Source organism: Oreochromis aureus, linkage group 9 (genome assembly GCF_013358895.1).
Source record: "Oreochromis aureus strain Israel breed Guangdong linkage group 9, ZZ_aureus, whole genome shotgun sequence".
NCBI classification, from domain to species: domain Eukaryota; kingdom Metazoa; phylum Chordata; class Actinopteri; order Cichliformes; family Cichlidae; genus Oreochromis; species Oreochromis aureus.
Genome location: NC_052950.1, coordinates 16,709,817 through 16,733,119, shown reverse-complemented (window position 1 = coordinate 16,733,119; position 23,303 = coordinate 16,709,817). Strand labels below are relative to the sequence as shown.

Genomic DNA, 23,303 nt, shown 5'->3' with positions numbered 1-23,303 from the left:
TTTTTTTCCACATGAACTGAGGTGTTTTTACTGCATTTCAGTAACAGACACAGCCTTATTACACATCGCACTCACAGCGAAGAAGAAGACACATCCTCAATGTCAGTGGACAAAGTGATCCAAAGTGGCCTTTAGGGAGAGAGAGCCTGCAGGTTAGAGCTACAGGCTCTCTTCAATCAAAAGATGCACTCCAGAATGCAGGCATTAAAAGCACCCAGTTGATGCCTTGGCGGGTCAATACAACACACACAATGGGTGTAGATGTGATCGACAAAACTGTGGGGCGGAGGGGGGAGGAAGGGGGGACGATCCACTGACATAAAATCACTGGAATGGAGAGAACTTTTCATGCAGACCGTACAAAAAAACCTCTCTGGAGTTATTCTGAAAGCTTACTGGCACTGGAGGATGTGTGCAAAAAAAATAAAAAACCTAGCCACTGTTGAGGAGAACTGGCCTATTTTATGACCTAAAAAGTACATATGGGGCGGCCCATTCACCGCCATTGATCAGGTGATGCTCCAGTGATGCTATGCCAGTGCGGGGTCATGTTAAAACAGGTAGGCCCCCTCAGGATGTGAAAAGGTTAACCCAACCTTTCCTCCTGGGGGGTCAACACTTCTACTGATTACTGCTAACACCAGTTTTGTCCTTTTTGTCCACATGAAAAAAACTTTTCTGTGTTATTTTTTGGAATATGATACTCTTGCAAAGTCATACACATCCATATAGATAGATCAACTCTTTTTTTTATGTCAGCATACAAGGTAAGCTGGGTGACTATATATGAAGACAACAACTACAACTTTCACAGCACTGGCATTGGTTAATTTTAAATACAGTACTCAAGCATTGTTAGATTGATAAAATCAAATAAGATCAAATAAAAAAAAAAGAATAAAAAAAAAATAAAAAGGAAATATAAAACCCCCGAAGAAAAAAAAAAGCTACTGTATGGAAGTTGGTTTTCTCCCCTAATGTGTTTCTTTTGTATTTCAATGGCATGATGTACATTATTTGTTTTAACCATACCAACATCTATCCAAAGGGAAAATTGTCTATGCAGGGTATCGCTTTGGACTTCCCTTGATTTTACACAGTACCATGCATTTATCATTAGCTTGTATTGTATTTATTCATTTATCTTGTCCACTAAATTTTGACTGAAATAATCAATAAACGTGTTAAGATAGCGTTGTCTTCACATAGACTCGGGTAATGGTGTTTTAGTCGGTCATTTCTCGGTGCACATCCACCCTATTGCATGTTGACAGGTTTTGCAGGATACAGTGGCGATCGTGAGGGGTAGAGAGGGTAGGGTGGGGACTGCGGGTAGTGGTTGGAGGTTATGTGGGATCAGGGTTATAGGATGGGGGGTGGGGGTGGGAGTGTGTATGTTGAAGGAGAGGTTCGGGGGGTTGTCAGCTCCTAGACGACAGCCTTTGAATCCTTGCAGACCTGAGTGGTGGTGCCTGAGTTAGTCTGTTTAATGTCCGTCCTCCCTCCCACATGGTTCAGTGGTCTGAAACGAAAAGTGAAACTGTGAGTTAGGAGGGGAATGCTGCCAATAATTACTCCTGCACTGGGAAGTTTACTCTCTGGGTTTCTCATGAAAAGATTCCCTCAGTCTTTAATGAGTAATACTTTGTCAAAAAGAAAAACAGGTGATTGTTGTTGTAAAAGAAAACGTCCAAGCAGACAGACTCGTGAAGTGCTTCAGCTATGAGTCAAGACACTTATCAAGCCCTTGACCTCAGTCTGTTTCACACTAACTGATCAGCTGTGGCTCCTGTTCTCGGGCTGTTTTATTAGGAGGACATAATCATCTCTGATAGCACTGACAATGATAAGACAGTAGGTTCAAATTTGTACTGCTTTGTGTTTTCATCTTGGCAACGGCAACCATCTGAAAACAACAACTGAGAATGTGCTAATAGCCAAGTATGGGTGACTTAATGAGTCTTAGGACCACAAGGGGAAAGACTGGAAAGAGAAATGAGTGATTAACTGCTCAGGTGAAAGAGTAATTGCTGCCATATTTGCTCCTCATTTCTGTTGGTGACGTAAATAAAGCTGTTACAACACTGCAGTTGTTTTTCCTCCCTTTTGTTCCTTTCCCCTTTTTTTTCTAAAGGAGACACAGGGCTGTAAAAAACTTTTTTTCTTCTTCTTCTTCTTCTTTTTTTTCTTCCAGGGCACACCTACTATGAAAATACACCACAGGCGCTTGACAGTAATTTCCTCCCCGGTTTCCAAAAAACCCCCTGCGGTGCTCCTGCTTTCCCACTTGATTCTCCGTTGTCGGCCTTCCTCCTTCCTTCCCTCCCTTCCTCGTCGTGGAGGAGAGAATGAATGAAGGGAAGCCCTTGTGTCTGTCATGACTGAGCCTTAATAGTGATAGCGATCATGCAAAGTATTCGGCACTGACAGGAGCGTAGTGCATGTAAATACATACGCCTACCGCTGCTTTCCTATGGAAGAAAAATGTCGAGCGGAAGTGATGGACGTGTGTGCGTGGGTGTACACGGAGCTGATCTAAGCCCACCATCACTGGCTGGAGCTGGTTAATAATCCCAGCAGCCATGTGGGCATCATTCAGGTCTTACTGTACCTTGATGGGGCCATCCACTGGGTCCAGTCCCTGCTCCGACAGCTGTTTCAAGGCACTTAGAGCAGCCTGAGAAGAGAAGGAACAACAGATGGTCGAGTGAGTGGGGAGGGAGGGAGGGAAGGAAGGGAGATTTGGGTGGGAAGAGAGTGAGTGTCACCCTTCAGCTGCTTTTCAAATAACACTTAGTCTGGGAAACCTGATGCCAGCAGGACACTTTCCCTTCACTCTCTGTTGTCTTTGGCTTCTCTCCTCTCACTGTTTATCTAGCGTTATTGGGTTAACAATTCCACTTTATGTTTTGGCTGCTCCGCATTTTCCTACGTCAATCCAGAGTGACATCTGTATTCGTGGCGACCGTAGCTAAACAAAAGCAGCAGGTCGGAATAAATCATAAAGTTTTCGGTGCACGGTGCGCAGAAAAATCCAATCAGTCTAGCCTAAACAACACCCTAAAGACAGACAAATGTGCATGTAACATTTTTATTGTTAATTGTGTAATGACTTAATTAGGGTTAATTTGTGGCCGAGAAAGAAAACTGTAGTGCAGCCTCATGTGCTCGACAGAGTATTTATCTTAGAATTTACCGTGTCTGCCACATTTAGCTCATAATCACAACCAGCCACTTGAAGCAATCCGATGCAATGTTATTAAAATGCTGCACTACATGCTATCTATATTTTCAAACTTGGACCAAAAATCCCATGAAGTCATTTCCTTCCTGCTCATTGCCTGCCTGTCTGTGCCAGCTCGAGGGGCTGCTAGACAAGTGAGAAGGGTCCCGCCTGCTATCATAACATATACAACATGTGTGGGAGTCAAGGGGTGCAGCATAGACACACACACACACACACACACATATTATGCAAGGTGGGCCTGGAAGGCAGCAACAACAACAAGCGAGTTTTTTCACCAGCGTTTTCTTAACATTTGTACTGTGACATTAAAACTTTACAACCACTGACCAAAGTTTGAAAATAGCTGTTTACATGTCCCAGTATGAACTGTTCTACCGGATCTTGACAAGTGTTAAGGAAAAGCCATAGATCCTTTCATTATTCTTAACCTTCATCTCGGATGTGTTTTGCACTTTTGTTCCTCTTAATGCAGATTGAGGATATGAGGATACAGGGTAGATGGGGAATATGATGATTGTTCAAGACCTTGTATGTGAGCAGAAGGATTTTAAATTTGATTCTGGATTTAACAGGGAGCCAATGAAGAGAAGTCAATATGGGAGAAATATCTTCTCTTTCTATACTTCCAGTGCTCTCATTACAGTGTTTTGGATCAGCTGAAGGCTTTTCAGGGATACAATAGTCCAGCCTAGAAATAATAAATCCATAAACATAATGTTTCTCAGCATCACAGTGGGACAGGATGTTTCTAATGTTAGAGATATTGCGCAAAAAGGAAGAAAGCAGCCCTACATACTTGTGTAATATGTGCATTGAAGGAAATATCCTGGTCAAAAAACAACTCCAAGATTCCTCACAGAGGAATGTGAGGAATTCCTCAAGTTTATGCCATCCAAACCAAGTAATATGGTTAGATATCGTGTTTCTAGGGGACTAGTACAATAACCTCTGTTTTATCTGAAGTTAGAAGCAGGAAATCATAGATCATTCAGGTCTTTATGTCTTTAAGACCTGCCTGTAATTAAACTAATTGGTGTGTGTTTTCTGGCTTCATGTACAGATAAAGCTGGGTATCATCTGCATAGCAATGAAAATTTATGCTACGTTTTCTAATAACACTTCCTAAGGGAAAAATATTAACTATCAATCTATACGTCTACACGAGTGATCACTGTTGGAGATACTAACACTTTGTGTCTAAAAATACACGTATTATCTGTCTGAGGAGGAACTTGTTCTACTACTGTTTTGTATCTGAGCAATTATCTGTTATGGTGCTGGAGAGATGAAGAAAGACTGCATGCAGGATACAATTAAAACTGAATTAGTTTTACATAATTAGATTTACATAACTAAAATGAAAGGAAATATAAAGATTGGTCAAACACAACAAAACCAAATGGGATGGAAGTCAGCTGACTCACTCCACCAGCTTATAGCTCAGTTACACTTGAGTAAAACTAGAAAGGCAGCTCCGTTATGAGTAGGAAAAATCAATAGTTGCCTGGTGATTACATTGAACTTTTTTGCATCTGCCAACTAACAAGCAGTTGAGGTGACTACTTTTAATGGAAAGGTGATTATATATGACATCTTTTGGGAGGCAACCTGTGTCCAAATAATCGCGGCTCCACTTGAACTGGCTGCAATCGCTCTCAGACAGCAATATTTGTCGATTTCTGTTGCAAATCTATGAGGTTCGGGCTGGACTCCGAGTGTAAGGAGTTAATTTGAATTTCTGTGTATGTCCACTGCAACAAATTGCATGTAACAGATTGCATGTAGTTGCCAACTTGATACTATCTGATGGCCAACTGATAGCAGAGCGACTTTTCCCATTTTATTGCCAACTTCCTGCTTAAAAGTTGGTTAGAAGACAGCATCTGACTGTGAATCATCATCGACCTCGTAGCAGCCATTTCAAAGGCAACGAGACCGCAAATTCATTACACACCTTGCATTATTGTTGTCATGTTGTTGTCTCCAACCACTGTTTTCCTTAGTGTGACTGTAGTACTGTATAGTGGAATCAGATCAAGCGATTTTTAATGTCCCTGATAATTCAGCAAATTTCATCACCCATTAAAACCACAACTGCTTTTATTTTTTGGCAGCATTGTTTAAGACAGTTGTACCAAACCCTTCACCTCTACAGTATCCAGTTACACTTCTTTCATATACTATAAAAACTTAGTATAAAATCATTGTAACAAAGAGGGAAAATCCCAACAGTTTCACTTTATTATTCAACACACATCTGCTATGACAGTGGCCTAAGCTAGCCAGGACCCGTTACACTTCATCACTGGTTAATCAGAGTCGAGATAAGACACAAGTGGTTTTGCGCTCTAGATGAGTGAGATGTGATGACTGGCTGCGTTTACCTCATTATGAAGCCCACCAACGTCACTCAGTACTTTATTCTCATTATAAATTAGCCATTCTCCTCACAAGGATATCTGACTGAGAGGCATTTTCTCTGATAGTCCCGAATAGACAGACAGAGACGTCTCCATGTGAATACCCATTTGTATTTAAGCCATATGCGAGCGAGAGAAAACATTAATCATGCTTTAATCCTGAGAAAATATGAATCCCAGTACATGCCATATCACTATGTCTCCATGGAATGCAATATGCACAGAAGGCTGTTACAAACTATTATCTGTGTGCTTGTGTCCAAAATCATTTTAAAAGTGTTTCACTTCAAACTATGAGAAACATAAAGCAGGAACTGTAATTTATGACTGACAGGTGCAAGGGTCAAAATCTGGTTTGTATCCATCAAATTGAGGGGGGAAAAAAATCTGTGATGCGTACAGGTACTACAAAATCTACAACGCTAATAGCTGAACTGATGTAAAAAATTGATACTGCTGAGTTACTACTTATAGGCCCTTTCTCCAGAGACACAGAAATCAAGTGAAGCCCCTCTGAGTCTGTAGCAGATAATTTATGGTTCGGGTTGGGCTATGTGTGTTTTTTTTACTCTGTGAGCATCTGACAGCCAACAAAGATTTAGAGGTAGAATATACTTGAAGAGATTTAAGGCGAAAACCGCCCAGAACATGACAAATGACGGGATTTTTTCACAATTACACTGTTAATAACCACAGATGATACCAGGGGAACGCTGCTGTAATGCTTGTGATGATTTGTTTTATAAATATACAGTCACACGTCATTTCACAATTGTCAAGGTTGTCCACATACTGAAGTGGGAAGTCATCAAGATAAGACGGTAACCAGTCAGATTCATCTAGCAGATATGATCAGTATCATACCTGATCACAAAAACAGGGGCAGATATCCTGTTTTCTCGCATGACAAATAACTTGAAATCAGCCTTCCCATAAACTTCTTTTTTGTTGTATTTAAGCAACCAGATTGGGACCATTTTCTCCCTGAGTAAATAGCTACAGACCATCTGTTGGAGTGGGAGGGGTGCTGGTGGTAGGGTAGGGGCTAGAGATAAACAGCCATAAATCAGGGGGCTTGACAGTGGCAGCGTTGCTGATATACGACAGGCAGGCATAAGGGCACAGCAGCACAGTGAAGGACACGGAGCCTAAGACAAACACTGGGCCTATCTGTGGGAATGGCAGCCAGTGAAATCATTATTTTTCTAATGTGATAAGTTGACCATCGTTAGAGTCAGTCGCTACACTGATGCATCAACACAAGGAGAGTGTGTTTAGTCTGAGGCCGGGAAACGCAAGGTGGAGGTGTTCCATCTCTGCCACGGAGCAAAGAGACAGTGAGAGGCGGGTGAGGAGACAATGAGGAGGATGCTGTGCCCCAAGCCGTTGACAAATGGAAGAGGAAAGCAATGATTTTTGAATTTGAAGCTTAAAACTAACTAACTAAAAAATTGTTTAATATCCTCTTAAGGGTGTGCCTCTGCCTGCTTTCCCACTCCCACATACCTCGCAATAGCTTCAGTGGTGTAAATATTTAGTTGTGAGTTTGAGAAAGTTAGAGCCAGGCCTAAATCCAAAAGTGAAAAGGTGTGGGAAAGGCAGTTTGTCTGAAACGGTGAGATCCCCTGACAAGCATTTCTGAGTATAGCATAAGAACAGGATTAATTATGATCATGGACAACACAAACTATTAGTTGTTATTATTTAACTATGCCCTGGTCTGCTTGGACAAATGGACGACGGTGCCTATATATTCAGGAATGTAGTGTCAGAAATAAAAAAAAGGATGAGGAAATTTTCATTACTTGGACCCAAGCCGAACCTCACATATGAAATGTTTAATACGCCATGTGTAGCCAACATTAAAACAAACAAACAAAAAACGAAACAAAAAACAAGATTACAGTTTTTGCAAAAGCAACGTGCTGATACAGAGCCCCCAGCAGGAAGTAACAAGCATGAAGTTCTGCATACAAGTTTAACCTTTTGTTATAACATGTACAATTCTAGTAACGATGCACAGATCAGCGCCAAAATCAGTTGGGTTGGGCTGATCTGCATATCAGAGGACACGTACTGCATCGGTGGCTGGTAACTGTTTGTTGTGTCATATCAATTTTTGGCTGGTAAAATGTTATAAGATGGTTTGAAAAAGAGCTTAAAGAGTTTTAATCGAATATTTATTTATGACATTGGCTAACTGCGCAATTAAAAATCCCAAGAAAACAGCATTATACTCTTTTTACCTCACAGTCATAGAGATGGAAAAACACTGGTGTCTCGTGTGTACTTTCTGCAATTACTAAACATCCCGCGCATTGTGTGTGTATTTCCATTCGGGTGTTCTTCAAATGTTTGGACGTTTGAAGCACAGTTTGTCAAATCTGCAGTGAAACTACTCCAGTTATTCCAGTTATTCCTCTTTATTTGCTCTAGCTCTAGATAACAAACTAGCACCCAACATTAATGCAAGCCTGGTAGCCAACCTGAAGAACCCCAAAAGCACTTCACACATGAGCTCATCCATCTATCTATCTAGCAGTCCCGAGTTCAAAGGCTTAGACAAACACTGGTCGAATGTGACAGGTCTGAGGAGGATCTGTAACCGTGGCTGAGCTCCTGATGTGGAGTGACAAGGGTGGCTCATTTTTCTGGGCCTGCTGCGCTCTTAATAGCTTCACCGACAGAGGCTACGCTTCCATCAGCGGCTTAGCCAAACAAAGTTCAAGTCCCCGAGGAGTCTACCGCATCAGCATGTCAGATCTGATGGATCGTTGGATCACATTGACCCTGACAAATCAGACCCCTGTATCAGCTCTCACTACTAGACAGCTAAGTTTCAGAGAAGCAATATAGACAATCTGGGGAACAAAGAGAAGACACAGCACAATGCTAGCCAGGAACGTAACCAGACAGATGAGGGGATAGGCGTTTTCAGACTCTGACTCTCCATCACTTCATTCTCTGACCTTTAGCAGCCATCAAAGACACCAAGGAGGCCCCAATTAGGTGAAGACCACCAGCATATCATTCAGTCTTGCATGTTTGCTTTCTGCACGTATTTTGAAAGAAAACATTTCCCTAGTTTTTTCATTCTGTTGGGTTATCAGATAAGATCCTGTTTATGCTCTACAGAAGGCAAGATGACAGTCCAGTCACCACTTCAGTACTGAAGCGTCTCCCTTTTAACCAAGCAAAGGCTTTGTTCTGGTTCTGTGCAGTCCAGCACAAATAATCAGACCCTTTTCTAATCTCAAGTCCATTCTATGAGCATCAGAGGCAACCACCCCTCCCCTGCAGCTGAGCCACAAACCACACCCCACCACACTCCCATTCTCACTTTGATCAGGCTTCATTGTCTAAACCATGTGGCATTTAAAAGGAAAAACACAAATTCTTCTTGTTATCTTAAGACTACAATCCACCCCAAGCTGCTATGCCAACATGCATACCAAAAAAAACCCCATTAAGCCTGAGAGACTAACCTGAAATGAAACCAAAACTGAAATTATTCATGAGCTGCTCGACAAATAATAATAATTATGGGCAGAAATTGGAGCGCTGCATCGCTTACAGGAACAATATTAGCCAAGACACACTTCCTCACTTCTACCAAGTACCATTACACGCACCCCTGTTATACACAAACCACAGCATTGTTACACAAGCACTTCCAGTTTCATTGAAGAACTTGAGACTGCGATGGGGTGGACGAACTGTAACTCAAACTGTTCGCTTTTGTTTGTTCAATAGTGCAATAACCCTTCATCCTCTCATCCCGCAAAAAAAACCACGCCCAATCTTAGTAATGGTTCAAAATGTTTAATTGACGACAGGTGACTGTTCTGGGGCTGCTATGAGATGGGGACGCAAAGAACATGAAGGGGATGCAGGACAGCTGCTGATGAGGATGATCTAAGGGATATCCACTAGACTAAACAATGACCAGAGTGGATATCAAACAGGGTGTTTTACAGGGAGGACCTGGGAAGTTGGGAAAATGAGTGCGCTCATGTCGGAGAAGTTCTGAGGCTGGATATATTGTTCTGTAGAGGGTTTGTTCTGTTTTCAAAAGGCCACATAAAACCTTGACAGTGCTCCCTCTTTTTGTGCTCATTCCTCAAAGCAGAAAGAAATATGAGATACCCGGGAAGAGAAAACCCCAGCCATCTTTTTTTGTCCTTTGTTAACCCTGTTGTTACCATCATGTCATCACGTCAAACCTTCCTCTGATCTCCAATAAATTCTTTCAGCTATACTTTGCAGACCCTCTCTTCTCTTTTTCTTAAATATCTGCCATCTACTCCTCGGCTTCCTCATCCCTTGGCTTTCGTTTTCCTCTAAATTCTTTCATTTTTCCTCTACCCACATCAAAACCCTGGACAGGGATCATTGGAACATTCCCGGACAGCTCGTGGAGAACACCTGTGTGTGCATGAGTGCTGGCAGTGTATGCTTCTATTTGTTAATGCGGTGTGATATGTACATGGATTCTTGAGTAACTACAGAGAAAATGTATTCAGATCCACACACCAAAACTCTTCCTCACTCTCTCTCCAGATTTCACATCCTTTCCCACATCAGAGGCATGAATAAAGAGGCAGTGTGTGTCTGGCAGTGGCCTAGCTTCAGCCTGATATGACGTTAATTCCTCTGAAGTAGCACTTCATGTATGTGGGTTTGCTTCTTTCCAACAGTGTAGCAATTGTGATGTGACAGCTAAAAAAAAAACTTCTCTATGAGGAATTCAATTTGATTTCTCCGTACGACTCGGTCACATGTGCATGCTTCCACAATATGCTGATCTGAATTCCGAGAGTGGATAGTGTTTCCCTTTGTGCATCTTCCAGGCGTGATATTAGCCCTGAGGACTGGCTGAGCTAAGTTAGTGGATAACGGCTGTGGGGCTCCCCAGGGGAGCAAGCCTCCGCTGACATGGGAAGCCATAAATAAGGGCCCGGGGCGCAGCACCATGTCATGCGTCATTTGGGCCGGAGAGGCCTGCTTTATCCCCTCCCACCACCGAGCTGCTGAGCATGGCACCTCCTAGGGCGTAATACAAAACATATGGGCAAAGGGCGAGGGGCAGAATCACCTCAGCATACCATACTTCTGCCTTGTCAGCAAAGCATCTTAGAGGATAAGCAGATACAGACGGGCTCTGTGATAAGACTGAGTTAACTTTGCCACGATATAACTTTTCAAGGAATTTAATCACTGGGGTCAGTTATTTTTGATACGATAACATTACATCAGCAGAAGCCGCATAAAGCAGATAAAACTGCTAGCACTATTTTTAAACTGTTAGCACTATCCAGCCTGTATGAACTGTTTACTTCAGTGGCTTGCAAAAGAAGAAAGAATTGTATTCTTTAGTATTCTGCTAGAATTCTTTATTCTAACATTGTGTATGCATATATACATATAAATAGAGAACAGATTCAAATTTTAACTGGAAATCGCAATTTTCCTTAAAAACACCAGTCAGTTGTATTTCTGTGCTGCTGTGTGTAATATACCAGTCCTTTGCCTTCACTATAAACCAATCTAAGTCAATAATGAGCAACTGCCAACAAGAGTCTCTGACACAGCAGAGAAACTTACTTTTCCAATAAAATGAAGATAGGGACACATTTTCAATGAGAACGGATTTACACAATAGAACCTGTGTACGCCTGCCAAATTACTCAATGATTGTTAATGAAACACTGACTAAATTCTCCTTTGGATGAGATACAGAGCATGTGGAATGCATTAGTGACGGGACTACTGCCTGTGAAGATACTCAGTCTGTCAAAAAAACAGCCTCAAGGCCGGTGACTCACCAACCTGACCATTGACTGAGCTGAAAGTTCCCCAAAAACGTAGATGCCTTGAATTTTTATGGAGAAAAAACCACCATACAGACACAACCTGGATAATGAGACCATCTGGGTGGACTATTCTTTTATGATTCATTCAATGAACAGAGATTATTTGATTCATAATGTTAATGGCATGCCTATGTGGATGACACAAATAAAAAAAACTGATTGTAAGTCTTTCAAAGTATTGGGAAGTTGAGATTTTCATAAAATGTCTTTCTCAAGTTCCCTCTCTGGGATTATAGTAAAGTCATGGTGGGAGGTTTGGAAAACAGCACCTAACCATCCATTTCTATCAGGTTTCCCCGCTGACTGCAAAACAGAGTTACATCACCCTGTCTCCACCTGCAGGGATCCACCTTTCTATGCCAGAGGGAGAAGCTTCTATAATCCTGGACAATTGGACTCAAATTGCTCTGGGGAAGGCACAAAAAGCGGTGGGAAGGAAAGCCAGCCTTCAGGCACTCGCTCTCTTATCAACGCAGAGATAGTGATCGGCCCCAAGAGGCGTCCCATTTCTCTCTTTTCTGCGGGCTAATCTACCTTTCCTTTCGATCTGACTGTCAAAGATGGATCCTTTCAACTGCTGTCTCCCTGCCAATTCTCAGTGTGTGGGTTTTAAAATGACAAACTCACACTGTTTGCTTGGTGATGAAGTGCACAGACAAGTTAAAGTGGGCAGTGGTACGAGGGTGGGGATGCAAATGTAATAGCTGTGGTTGTTGCTACACAACCAAAGGAAAAAGACCTTTCCTATGTGCAGGGTGGAAGCTCAAACACAAGAGGCAGGATCCAAGGTCTTAATCGCATCCACCATTTGCATAGATAATAACCTTAGCAGAGATACCACATGAAACAAATCAATCTCTAATGAGGATATCAGGGTGGATGTCAAAGAGCATTGCTCGCTGTTATCAGCCCTCCCAATTTAAATTGTAGTCCAATTATTTCTTCATTGTGGAATAAGTGATAGAAGCTAATATCCTGTTTGTATTAAAAATGGATCGGACAAATGAGAAGTTGGGTAAGATGAGTCATCAGGACAGTAACTTCATGCAAGTTAAAAACCCCTATACCAATGTGATTGTCTTGAGTTACGAAATCTTTTAACAGTTTAGGAACAAAAAGAGAACTTGAGTGCAAGACTGATAGAGACTTAAAGTTATTAATCATCCTAAAACCTAAATATAGTTATACTGTGACTCATTTAAAGCATTACTCTTTGAATTTACACCCAAAACATTAAAAAGTTCTATTCATTTTGTTTGTTATCCACCTCCCCCTTTTTTAATTTATTGGCTTTACATTTTTATCTAACTGAATGCTTAGCACACATAAAGTGATTTACTAGTTGACTAACAAGATGCAGGTTTAGTTTAGTTTATTATTACACTCATTTGGCTTGTAAATGAACCTGGACATTGCTGTTAATCACACTATACATTTTGTTCTGACACAGATCAGTGGGAACAGTTAATAGTTAATTGTTAATGCAGGAAAACAACTCCAAGTTTTTTTGTAGGCGAAGAAAGACATATAGGTTTGTTGAGCCTTGCATCCATTTACCTGACTACATGATAGCTTTAGAAATACAAAAACTATTAGAGAAAACAAGTTAATAAAAAACGTTCCCTCAAATCTAACAGCTGCATTGTCAAATATTGATAATACCTGCTTGTATTTTATACACCATACCAAGCACACTGGTCAAAGATGTTCCAGTGTCATTTACATCTAACCAATCTATCTTTGTGAAAAGGTGCTGCAGGATTTGAAAAATGTTATAATTTAATCTTTACTTAAAAACTCTAAAATTATAGCATTACATCTAACTTACTACATGAAATCTTTAAAATAAACAAATGAATTACATGGACACTTACACAGAAATTATTTGAGTGTTTTCAGTTTGGATTTATAGCATGTTATACTGTAGCACACAAACAGCAATGCTCAATAACTTGTCCTAGATTTCAAAGACCAGAACACATAAGTAGGATTAAATAAAATGGTACTATGCTAATTTAAGCCAAATTTATGAAATTCAGATTTCAATTAGTTCATGTAAATGATTGTTTGTCGAAACACATAAATTGAGGTTTACAGGTCTCTGTGCTAGCACCAAGAGTTTTCATGTTATACAAGCTCATTTAGCAAAATTATTAGCAAATAGCTTCCACTGCTATGCAGACACACCTGTATTTGTGAAACATTTGTGAAAGAATAGGTCTTTCTAAAAAAGGTCACTGAATTCCAGTGAAGTATTGTAACAGGATGCTTTCATTGCAATAAGTCAGTCTATAAAATTTCTTAATTCGTAGAGCTTCCATGATCAACTGTATTACTGCGAAATAGAAGAGTTTAGGAGCCACTGCTACTAATCCACAAAGCGGCAGACCATGTAAAGCAACAGAGTGTCCAAACGCTCAGGCCCACAGCACGCAAAAGTTGTCATGCTGACTCAACAACCTTGTCTGGCATTAACATCAGCACAAAACCTGTGGGCTGGGAGCTTCATAGTCTGGTTTTCCATAAGGGCTATGCCATATTATAGTGACTGTGATAATACTGGTATAAATTTTTACATGATATAAAAATATCATATCCCCATCAGTGTTTAAGTCTCCCAGCGTGTGAGTTAATTTAACAACCTCCAACAACAGACAATGCTTTGCAAAATTTCCTCTAAAAGTGGAATCAACAACAACTGAGGCAAAAACACACTGTCAACTACAACCGGGCTATGAAGGAGGCCACACTAGGAGCTACTGATGAGCGGCTCAAAAGTAAACAAATGACTCAACCAAGCATCACTAGCTTCACTTGCTAGATGGACATCATTTCTGAAGAGTAAACAGTGCAGGGAAATTACTGATGCAGTTAGATTGTAAAAAAGCACAGGTTTAAGCAGCTGGCTAAAAACTTTGACCGAAGATACAAATTATTTTTCAGTGTTATGATTGAAAACATTGCACAGACTCCTGATGAGTCACAAGGTTAAGTTACTTTAGTTACCTAACTAAAGCAGTGGTCCCCAAACTTTTTGGTGCCTCGGACCGGTTTATGTCCAAAGATATTTTCAAGCACCGGCCTTTAAGGTGTCGCAGATAAATACAACAAAATAAAACCAGTACTGGTACCAAAAAAAAGAAGATTTATTCATAACACACGGGAAAAGACCCAGGGAAACCGAGTTAACGCTAAAAAAGATTTTAAAAATAACGCTAAAACCTGATAAAAACCCTGAAAACCATGAATTTCACACCCGAGCCTCAACTCACGCGGCCCAGTACCAAACGACTCATGGACCGGTACCGGGCATTAAGCAGCATTAAGCAGTTATCATATTCTTATACTTACTGCTTAAAATGTCTGGGGGAAACACTAACTGTTCTACTTCTGTGTGTACATTTGACTTCTGCTGTATCACTAGATATATTGTTGAGTCACTACTATTGCACTATAAAGTTTACTGCTTTATTCTGCTTACTGCTACCGGCACCATGTGGCAATAAATTCACATTTTGAAATAGCCATTGAGTCATCAGTGACAGTAGCTCATTTACTCACACTTTAAATGTTGCTGCCTGCACCCCCACCCCCGACCATATCATAAGAAATACTATTATCGCAAATGTTCTTGAAATATTGTGATATAATTTTGAGGCTCACCCCCAGTTTCCATGAATGAGCATCTCCTGTAGTTGTAACGACTAGGTGGCCCAGTACTTTTGCCCATACAGTTCATTTATGTAAGAGACCAAAAATAAAGCAAATCACTTACTACAACTGAATCCAAGTGACATAAATTTTGTCATTAGATGGTGAATGTGAGGATCCGTGTTGATGTCTGCGTGTTTGCCATTTTTGGGGGGATTGTGTGGACTCGATCGTAGAGACTTTACAATGCACCTACTGCGCACGTGCCCCTGCCAACAGACTTTGGCCGTCATGTCTCAAGCTGTTGGTGTGTCCGAGTATAATCAAAACTTTAAAATGATGCTGCAAACTGTCGATTGTGACAAAACTGACACACTGATATTTAATATTATCAGAAATTCCCAATACTTCACGGAAAGCCAGTCATTGATGAGGCTTTCTCAGTGGTTGTATACATGAAATTATTCTGAAATGGTGCTATATACATTAGAAAAAAATAATTTTTAAGCTTTATAACTTGCTGCCTTTTCGGGAGAAGCTTGTAAGCGTGAATATTAAAAAAAGGAGCCTCTGAAAGCAGTATATGAAGGGTTAAGATACAGAGTAGAAGATGTGGCTATACAGTGACAGAAGCCAGCTGTATGTAATAATCCTCAACCCTCCATCATGAGCCTTTTTATATTTTTGTGTTATAGACAGCAGTGTGTATGCGAATATATGTTTGCCGGACAAGGACATCCGGTAACAAGAGAGGACATGGAGTCAGACAGCGTTTTACACATTCTTCCTCTTGTCTCTTGTGCTTTGTTGCTCCCTCAGCTCCTTTTTGGACTTTAATCACCTACTACACACAAGGGACCCATCTTTAAAACCTGTTGTGCTGCTTTATAATTTGCAATGGATCCCCACAAAGCTGGTGAGTGTTTTTCATTAGAATCATAAGAAGCAGACAGACATTTTTATCTTACACTAAAATCCAAAGAAATACTGAGCTGGGCCTGAAACTCACTGTGTGACAGGAGCGACTGAGACCCATCATGCCTTAGCCCTTCATGTGTTATGAAAACCCTACTTTGTTCCTATAGCAACTGGCAGTGTGTATTGAGAAGATAGATTATGTATAAGGCATGTTTACAGAAAACAATAAATTCCAGCATGCTTATATCAAGAGGCAGGCTTTCCCTAAAAGGCTAGTTTTCTGATGAATTGGTTGAGGGGCCACATAAACTAGCCAAAGATGGAAGTAGATGAGAATAAAAAACTTTTAAATGTTAGCCTAATGCATCTGCCAAGTTAGCATATAGCTGGCAGGTCTGTCACAAACAACATGAAACTCCAATTGCAAGCACATACATGAGCAAAAGCCAAACACAGAGTAGGTGACGTGATAAGCAAACATAGAATAGCATAGGGATGGTGGGCCTTACACACAACATAAAAGCAGCATGACACAATGTTTTCCAAAGGGAAGGGATTTCTGTGTCTCTGTTTATCCCTATCTGTATAAGTACAGTATACAGTCATGGTAAAAAGAAAGTACACCCTCCTTCATTTCTAAGGTTTTACGTGTCAGGACACAACAAAAATATTGTCTGGTCTTTCCAAGTTAAAGCTGGGTAAATACAACTTCAGCTGAACAACAACACGCACTGCACTGTGTCATTATTTGACAAAAAACTAAGCGAAAATGCAGCTGTGGGTGAAAAACTAAGCACACCTTTACTGCTTTGATAGGAATTATGGTAAGCAGCAGCGAGGTGCTGCTAGATCAGACAGTGCAATGCTTAGAGAAATTGCAAAAGACCCAGGAACTACATCTTAGACTTTACAGGCCTCATTGAGCATGTTAAATGTTAAAGATAAGTATGGCTTGCTTAGAAGGGTTGCCAGGAAAAAGCCTCTTTTCTCTAAAAAGAAGCAGCACGGCTTAGGTTGGTAAAGTTGTGTCTGAAGAAACTACAAAATGAAAAGATGAGACCAAAGTAGAAATGTCTGGCCACTTTGGGCAAAAATCATGCAACCACAGCAAATCTGCATTAACACCTCACACCAACGGTAAATAAATAATAATAAGTAAATGCTAAAGATAATTTTTATTAGTGAAAACCTTAGATCTGTGTGCTTTTTTCACATGCCTGTATACTGCATCGATACTTGATGGATAAGTACAACACTAGAATGTAATTTGGTTAAAATGTGAACACTGTAAATGTTTCGCTTAGTCACAAATTTCCTTAAAATGAAGTTTTTCATAAAATAAAGAACACAATTAAAAGCATTGTCTGGTATAGCCAAACTAAATAAGTCTATCAGTGTTAACTTTTGTGCAGCTGCACAATACACAGGCTATAATCTCTTATTCGTCATCAACTCTTTGATCTTGCCCATTAAATGAAAGTGAGAACTTATCTGTGGGCAAGTTTTTATGAGCAAACTCACACATTTTTACAGCATGGCAAACAGACAGTAAACACCAAGACTGTGCTGTGTTTTTATGTGTATTAAGACACAGCTAATTAGATGGTGAACAGTAAAACAGTGAGTAGAATCGTAAAACAGGGAGCAGAGACAGGTCTGAGTGAGGGATCAGGTACAAGTAACAGACGTCAGAGTCAGGACACAGCAGGCCACTGACAAATGATCGAGGTAGGGTTTCTCATTTGTGCTGCCTTCTCTGTGGTGAAAATGTAAATAACAGACTTTCTTATGTAAAAAAGACCCCCTCCACCACGTACCCCTATCCCTCTATTCTTCTACTCCTGTCTTCTCCTATGCAGTGGTTGGTCCCATGAAGCAGGGGTCAAGGTACTAATGGAGGACCTTCTGGCCTTGTGTGCCTCTGGAAACACCTCCCCCCTCCACCACCACCAGCAACACTCCCTGCTCACTTATAAATCAAGTAGGCTTCATTGAGAGTGTCAGAGTCCTCTGATGTCCTAGCCATGTCTCATTTCAAAGTCCTTCTGAAAGCTCACACGGTTCCACGTTTACTCACTGGACACAAGGGAGAAGTGTACGTGGGAGTCAGTGTGAGACTCAAAGAGAGAAAGACAGACAGAGAAGCAGAGAGCAAAAAAAAGCGAATGAGTTTGGGTTCAGAGAGAAGGAGAGGGAAATCGGGAATAGAAGAATGGAAGGGGTCCCTGAGGCAAAGTGGGAACCAAAAAACAAAGGTTTATGTACCAACTGTGCTGAATTAAAGCTCCTATTTGAAAGCATCTCCAATAAACCACACCAGTTTGGGGAAAGCCATTAACTGCATCACTCAAACAAGATGCATGCATATATGTGCATGTGGGAATTTGCAAATGAAATAGATAAAACGACTTCCTCTACTACACACGCACAGTTTACAATGCACTTATAGAACTGCAATCAAAACATAATTCCCTGCCTTGTGGTAAATCGAGGTGTACATTCTGCAGAAGTACATGTAATCGCTGAGATAATAACATACTGCGGTTTCCTTTAGTGGAAGCAATCACAGCAAACACAGATGAGTAACATATGGATTTAAAATATTTTTTTTCTGGACTGCAGCTTATTGTTGTAGTCAGGATTCCTATACATCATAAAAGGAAACAATGAAATAACACGGTTTCTAAAGAGAAACACGTTCGTAAAGCGAGAATATAAGAACACCTTTGATCAAACTTTAAAACTAATCAACAAAAAGATTACAATTAGCACTTTCTTTCATAATGAGCTAAACAGTTTGAGGTATGGAGTCTACTCCTTAAAAAACATAATTCTCCAGTCACACAGTCCTACAGACCAGTTGCAACCGCCTGGCAACCACCAGTCACTACAGAAAAATTAGCATTTCCTAACTGGTTGCTCGTGGTTGCTGGCAGTCCCTTTGAAATCAGCTGCTGAAGCCTCATTCACACAGGGCTAGAAAGAAAAAAATCCCTTATCTCCTGAGGTCACGCTTGCCATCTCTCCCCTTTTACCAGCCATATAAGCAACCCAATAATATAATTGAAAGGGGAAATTAGCTACTTCTTTTTGCATCTTATATGTTTCACTGGAAAAGCACAAGTTAAAAGCTCTAGCATCAACTCTCTGGATAACGCAGATCTGTAATTCATCACTGAATAGTGCTTTCATCCAATCACAGTCAATGACTGTTTCTCTTTAGCCCACTAAAACCTTTTTTTCTTCTGTTGTTCGCACTGTTTTTTGTCACAGGCACTGACTCCTGTTTCTGACCATTTGCTTTTCATTTCTTTTGTTGTGCAATTTTCCATTTTCAGGACATATTGCTTTGAGTTTTCTGTCCAGATGCTTTGAGATCTTCCTTTCGTAATCATCCCGTTTTGCCTGTACCATGTTTTAGACACAGCTGACTGGGAACAACCAGCATCTCTTGCCACACTCTGTTGGGTTTCCATCTTAAAAGAGTTGTACAACCCTTGAGCGTTTCAGCTGACAGCTCTCTTGTTGGGGCCGTGCTTCTATTAAATCGGTCAGGTGCAACAGCTTCTTAAGATATGCAAACACACACTTTTAACATCGGACTATTTTGCATATTAAGCTTTGATTTAAAACAGTTTTTTCCTCTTAAAAAAATTCCATAAATTAAAATCATTTAAAAAATCAACAAGTTTGAGTTATGCTTCAATAAGCCAGACTGTTCAGCAATTAAATAACATTTTCTATCATATCTGTGAACATCCTCCAAGCATAGTACACTATCTGAAGTAGTCACTTCTAACATATAGCACACAACAGGATATAGTCCTCTTCATGTTGCTAGAAATACGAACAATTAAATGTGTAGTCTCCCAAGGGGTCCAACAGACATCACAAAGATAAGACATGAGAGTATCAAACTGACATTTTCTTTCTCACATGCAGCTACATTGTGTGAACTCTACTGAAGTGCAGAGCTGCATTGCATGTGTGAAAATGGCTTTATATAACCAGAGTCAGTGATTAACCTAGCTTAGTAAAAAAACTGGAACATGGGGAATCAACGCTCTTCACACGTAATAAAAATTACCTAGTAGCATCCCTAGAGCAGAAAAGCAATTTCAAGGAGATGACATGTCTGTGGGAAATTTAAGGTCCCTGCCATCATGCAATCATACAGCGCCATCCATAAAAAGGAAGCTTTAACAATTTAATTATGATATAAGTTATTAATGAGTGAGATTAATAAATGATCGTAGATGTTTTTTTTTAAAAACTTTAATCTTAGTCTCCATAAAACCAATAAAAGCTGTTGTTTATATATAATTCATTGCTCTGCAATTATGTTTCTTTGCGTATGCATTTTCCTAGCAAAAGGGAAATGCATACGCAAAGGCACATAAGCTTTTCCCCAATGAAAGCCTAAAGAAAGGGGTTTTAACCTAACGCTAACATGTTCCCATGCAGTCCCCCAAAATCCCAAGTGCATAATGCTGGATGTGGATGACACTGTGCTGGCTTGGTTGGCAACTAGACTGGAAAAGCAAAGAGTGTGACAGCGGCCTTTAAGGGAGAAAAAACTGTGTGAAAAAAAGCACAACAAAACATCCAAAAAATAAAAAATACAGCATGAAAAGCAGAGACAGTGGCTGCAGTGTTGCATGCTGCATTTTCCATTGTTTTTAACACCCAGCTTAACTTCAGCTCTTTGAATGTTATAACTCTGCTCTACTCAGCGACCGGCTGATGCATTGACAGCAGCATGAGCAAGACTAGCCCAAAGACCAGTACCACAGACTTTGCACACTGCCTCCATCGACTCTACAGGTATATGGGCCATTTACGGACTGCCAACGCTCTACCACGGCTGACAGTAGTCCATGTTTTGCTCTTGGTGTAGCAACAAATGAACCAGGTCAACCTGGAAGGTTTCTTTAACCAGAGCCTGTTATAGGCAAGAAGCTTTCCAGCTCGCAGAGGCTCTTTAGAGCAGTCAGTGATAGAAAAAGACAGCAACTACACTTTCAAAACAAGACCATCGCAATTGTTCACAAGCAAATCATGTCATTATCTCCAACAGATGAAAGAATGACAAAATAAAATCATAAAAAAGGACTAGCAGCCCTGTAGGGGAGCAGTGTGTATTCAGTAATGTCGGTAATGTTTATGGCTCTATAACTGCCTAATCTAACACAGTGACAAACATATTAACCAAAGATATCTTGTAGTCTCAGCCTTTTCAATATTGGACAGCAGTTGTGCCTGTTACCCATTATTTGTGACTTTCAAACAATTCAATATAGAGTCATTTGATTTACCAGTAGATCAGAATCAGATAAGTATTAATCAGATATTTAACTTGTTGCAGGATGCAGAGCATATGATAGAAGTCATACTGAAGAGAAAGGAGGAGGCACATTGGTTGCTAAGGTGTGCAAAATAGGGGCTCATCAGCCTTAAAAAAAGAGCGAATGCCCATGTTTCACTTGCCATAGCCTCTTCCTCTCACATTTACGTAGTGACAGTGTGGTTTGCTTAATCTTTCCTTATCTCCTTTAAATGCAAAGGGCTGGGCTGAATTTGCATATAAAACAGAACACAAGTTGTCACTTGTGACTTTATTTACAGAGGAGATTTAGTAGATCATGAAGATACTGTTAGGAGGCAGGCAGGCACACGGACACACACACACACACACACACACACACACACACACACACACACACACACACACACACACACACACACACACAAACACAGAAAGTGTTAAACCGCAGGGGTAAGTGACACCTTAATTGTAAGTGGTGTTAACCTCCTATGGGACTGTTGTTTTGAGTGTTTCAAAATGTCTGTTGCTAGAGGCCTGAGAATTCGTTCACATCCAGATGAGGGGGAGGTGGTTGTGGTGGTGGGACTCAGACAGACAGAATAACATTCCCCAATTGCTACGGTCATTTCCATAACTCAGTACACATCCAGACACACTGATCACCGCTAGAGGTTTAGTTATTTGCAGCTGAAGACTTAAGTAGATTGGATAAAACAAATCACTAGTAATTCTGTATAAGACAGGAGGAACCTCGACTTCTACCCCCCCCCCCAAGAAGCTGTCAGCAAAACATGAATGCCAGTAATTTCGGTAAATAATGACACAGTATTCAGTGGAAATCAAAAACAACCGTCGCAAACAAATAGGGTGTACGAATCTCGGAGATCAGATTTCATCAAGTCAGGAAAGCAACAAAGAGCATAATTACAACCCATAATACAGGTCATTGTGCAGCATGTGTGTTTGTCTATGTGTGTGTGTGTGATTGTATTTATGCTTGTGAGAAAAACATGTATGCCTGCAATTACTGTCAGGGAGTGATATGGTTTTGGAGCAGTCCTGCGATGATTAATTCTTTTTTCTTTAAGTCGTTTTAACCACAAGAAGTGTCGTTCCATATCGAGTCAAAGGATTTTATTTTAAATCCAGAGATTTTCCTTGAACAATAGGAGCTTGATATATTTTGCAACTTTCCAAGAACAGGATGAGACTGACAGTTTCAATGTTGGTTTGTGTTTTATCTATGTCGTAAGACATTGGCCTGGATGACAGTGGATGAAGAGATTAGGATGATTAATGCACATCACTGTCACAACTGTACACCAAATGGATTATTTCCAAAGAGCTTAAATAGACAGAGGAAGGCTGAAGCTCTGAAAATATCTTCTTGGCATCACTCTACTGCTGTGTGGCTTGTATATTAGGTCAACAAAACATAAGTGGATTTGGTGAAACAGCTTGCATAACACAGATTATTAAACAGAGGAGAAATATTAACCTTTGAGGAGTAAAACCTCACTGTGCTGCCATTAGAAAAAGGTGATTTCCCCACAGATGACACATCTCACACATTGTTACTGAAAGATTGCAGAGCAGAGGAAAAGATTAAATGCGTGGTCCTTATCTTGGGGACCTTTTCAGCAAGGCGAGCTATCACTCAGTATCAAATGACATGAAGCTAATGAGCAAAAGACGCTACAAAGAGCAGTGGGTAGCCCAGCTCTCCTTTACCTCCCACAGAGGTGCCGAGTGAAAGAAGGTGCGACTGCTTTACAAACCTTTATCCGCACCTAATTTGTGTGTGTGAGAAATCACGCGCAAAACTTGACGCCCCTGAAGGCTGCAAAGTCACTGCCAAAACATCTTGC

At 40.5% G+C, this 23,303-nt stretch overlaps 1 protein-coding gene across 1 annotated transcript in view; it reads right to left on the bottom strand.

Moving 5' to 3' along the window:
* Positions 1 to 23,303, bottom strand: part of stau2 (staufen double-stranded RNA binding protein 2) — a 100,822-nt gene continuing 77,519 nt past the window's right edge. Inside the window, exons 14-15 of the mRNA XM_031750050.2 lie at positions 2,612 to 2,677; positions 1 to 1,522 (exon numbers count right to left, since the gene is read on the bottom strand). Coding sequence (XP_031605910.1) covers positions 1,487 to 1,522; positions 2,612 to 2,677 — 102 coding nt within the window. The 3' untranslated portion in view covers positions 1 to 1,486. The remainder of the gene's footprint in view (positions 1,523 to 2,611; positions 2,678 to 23,303) is intronic.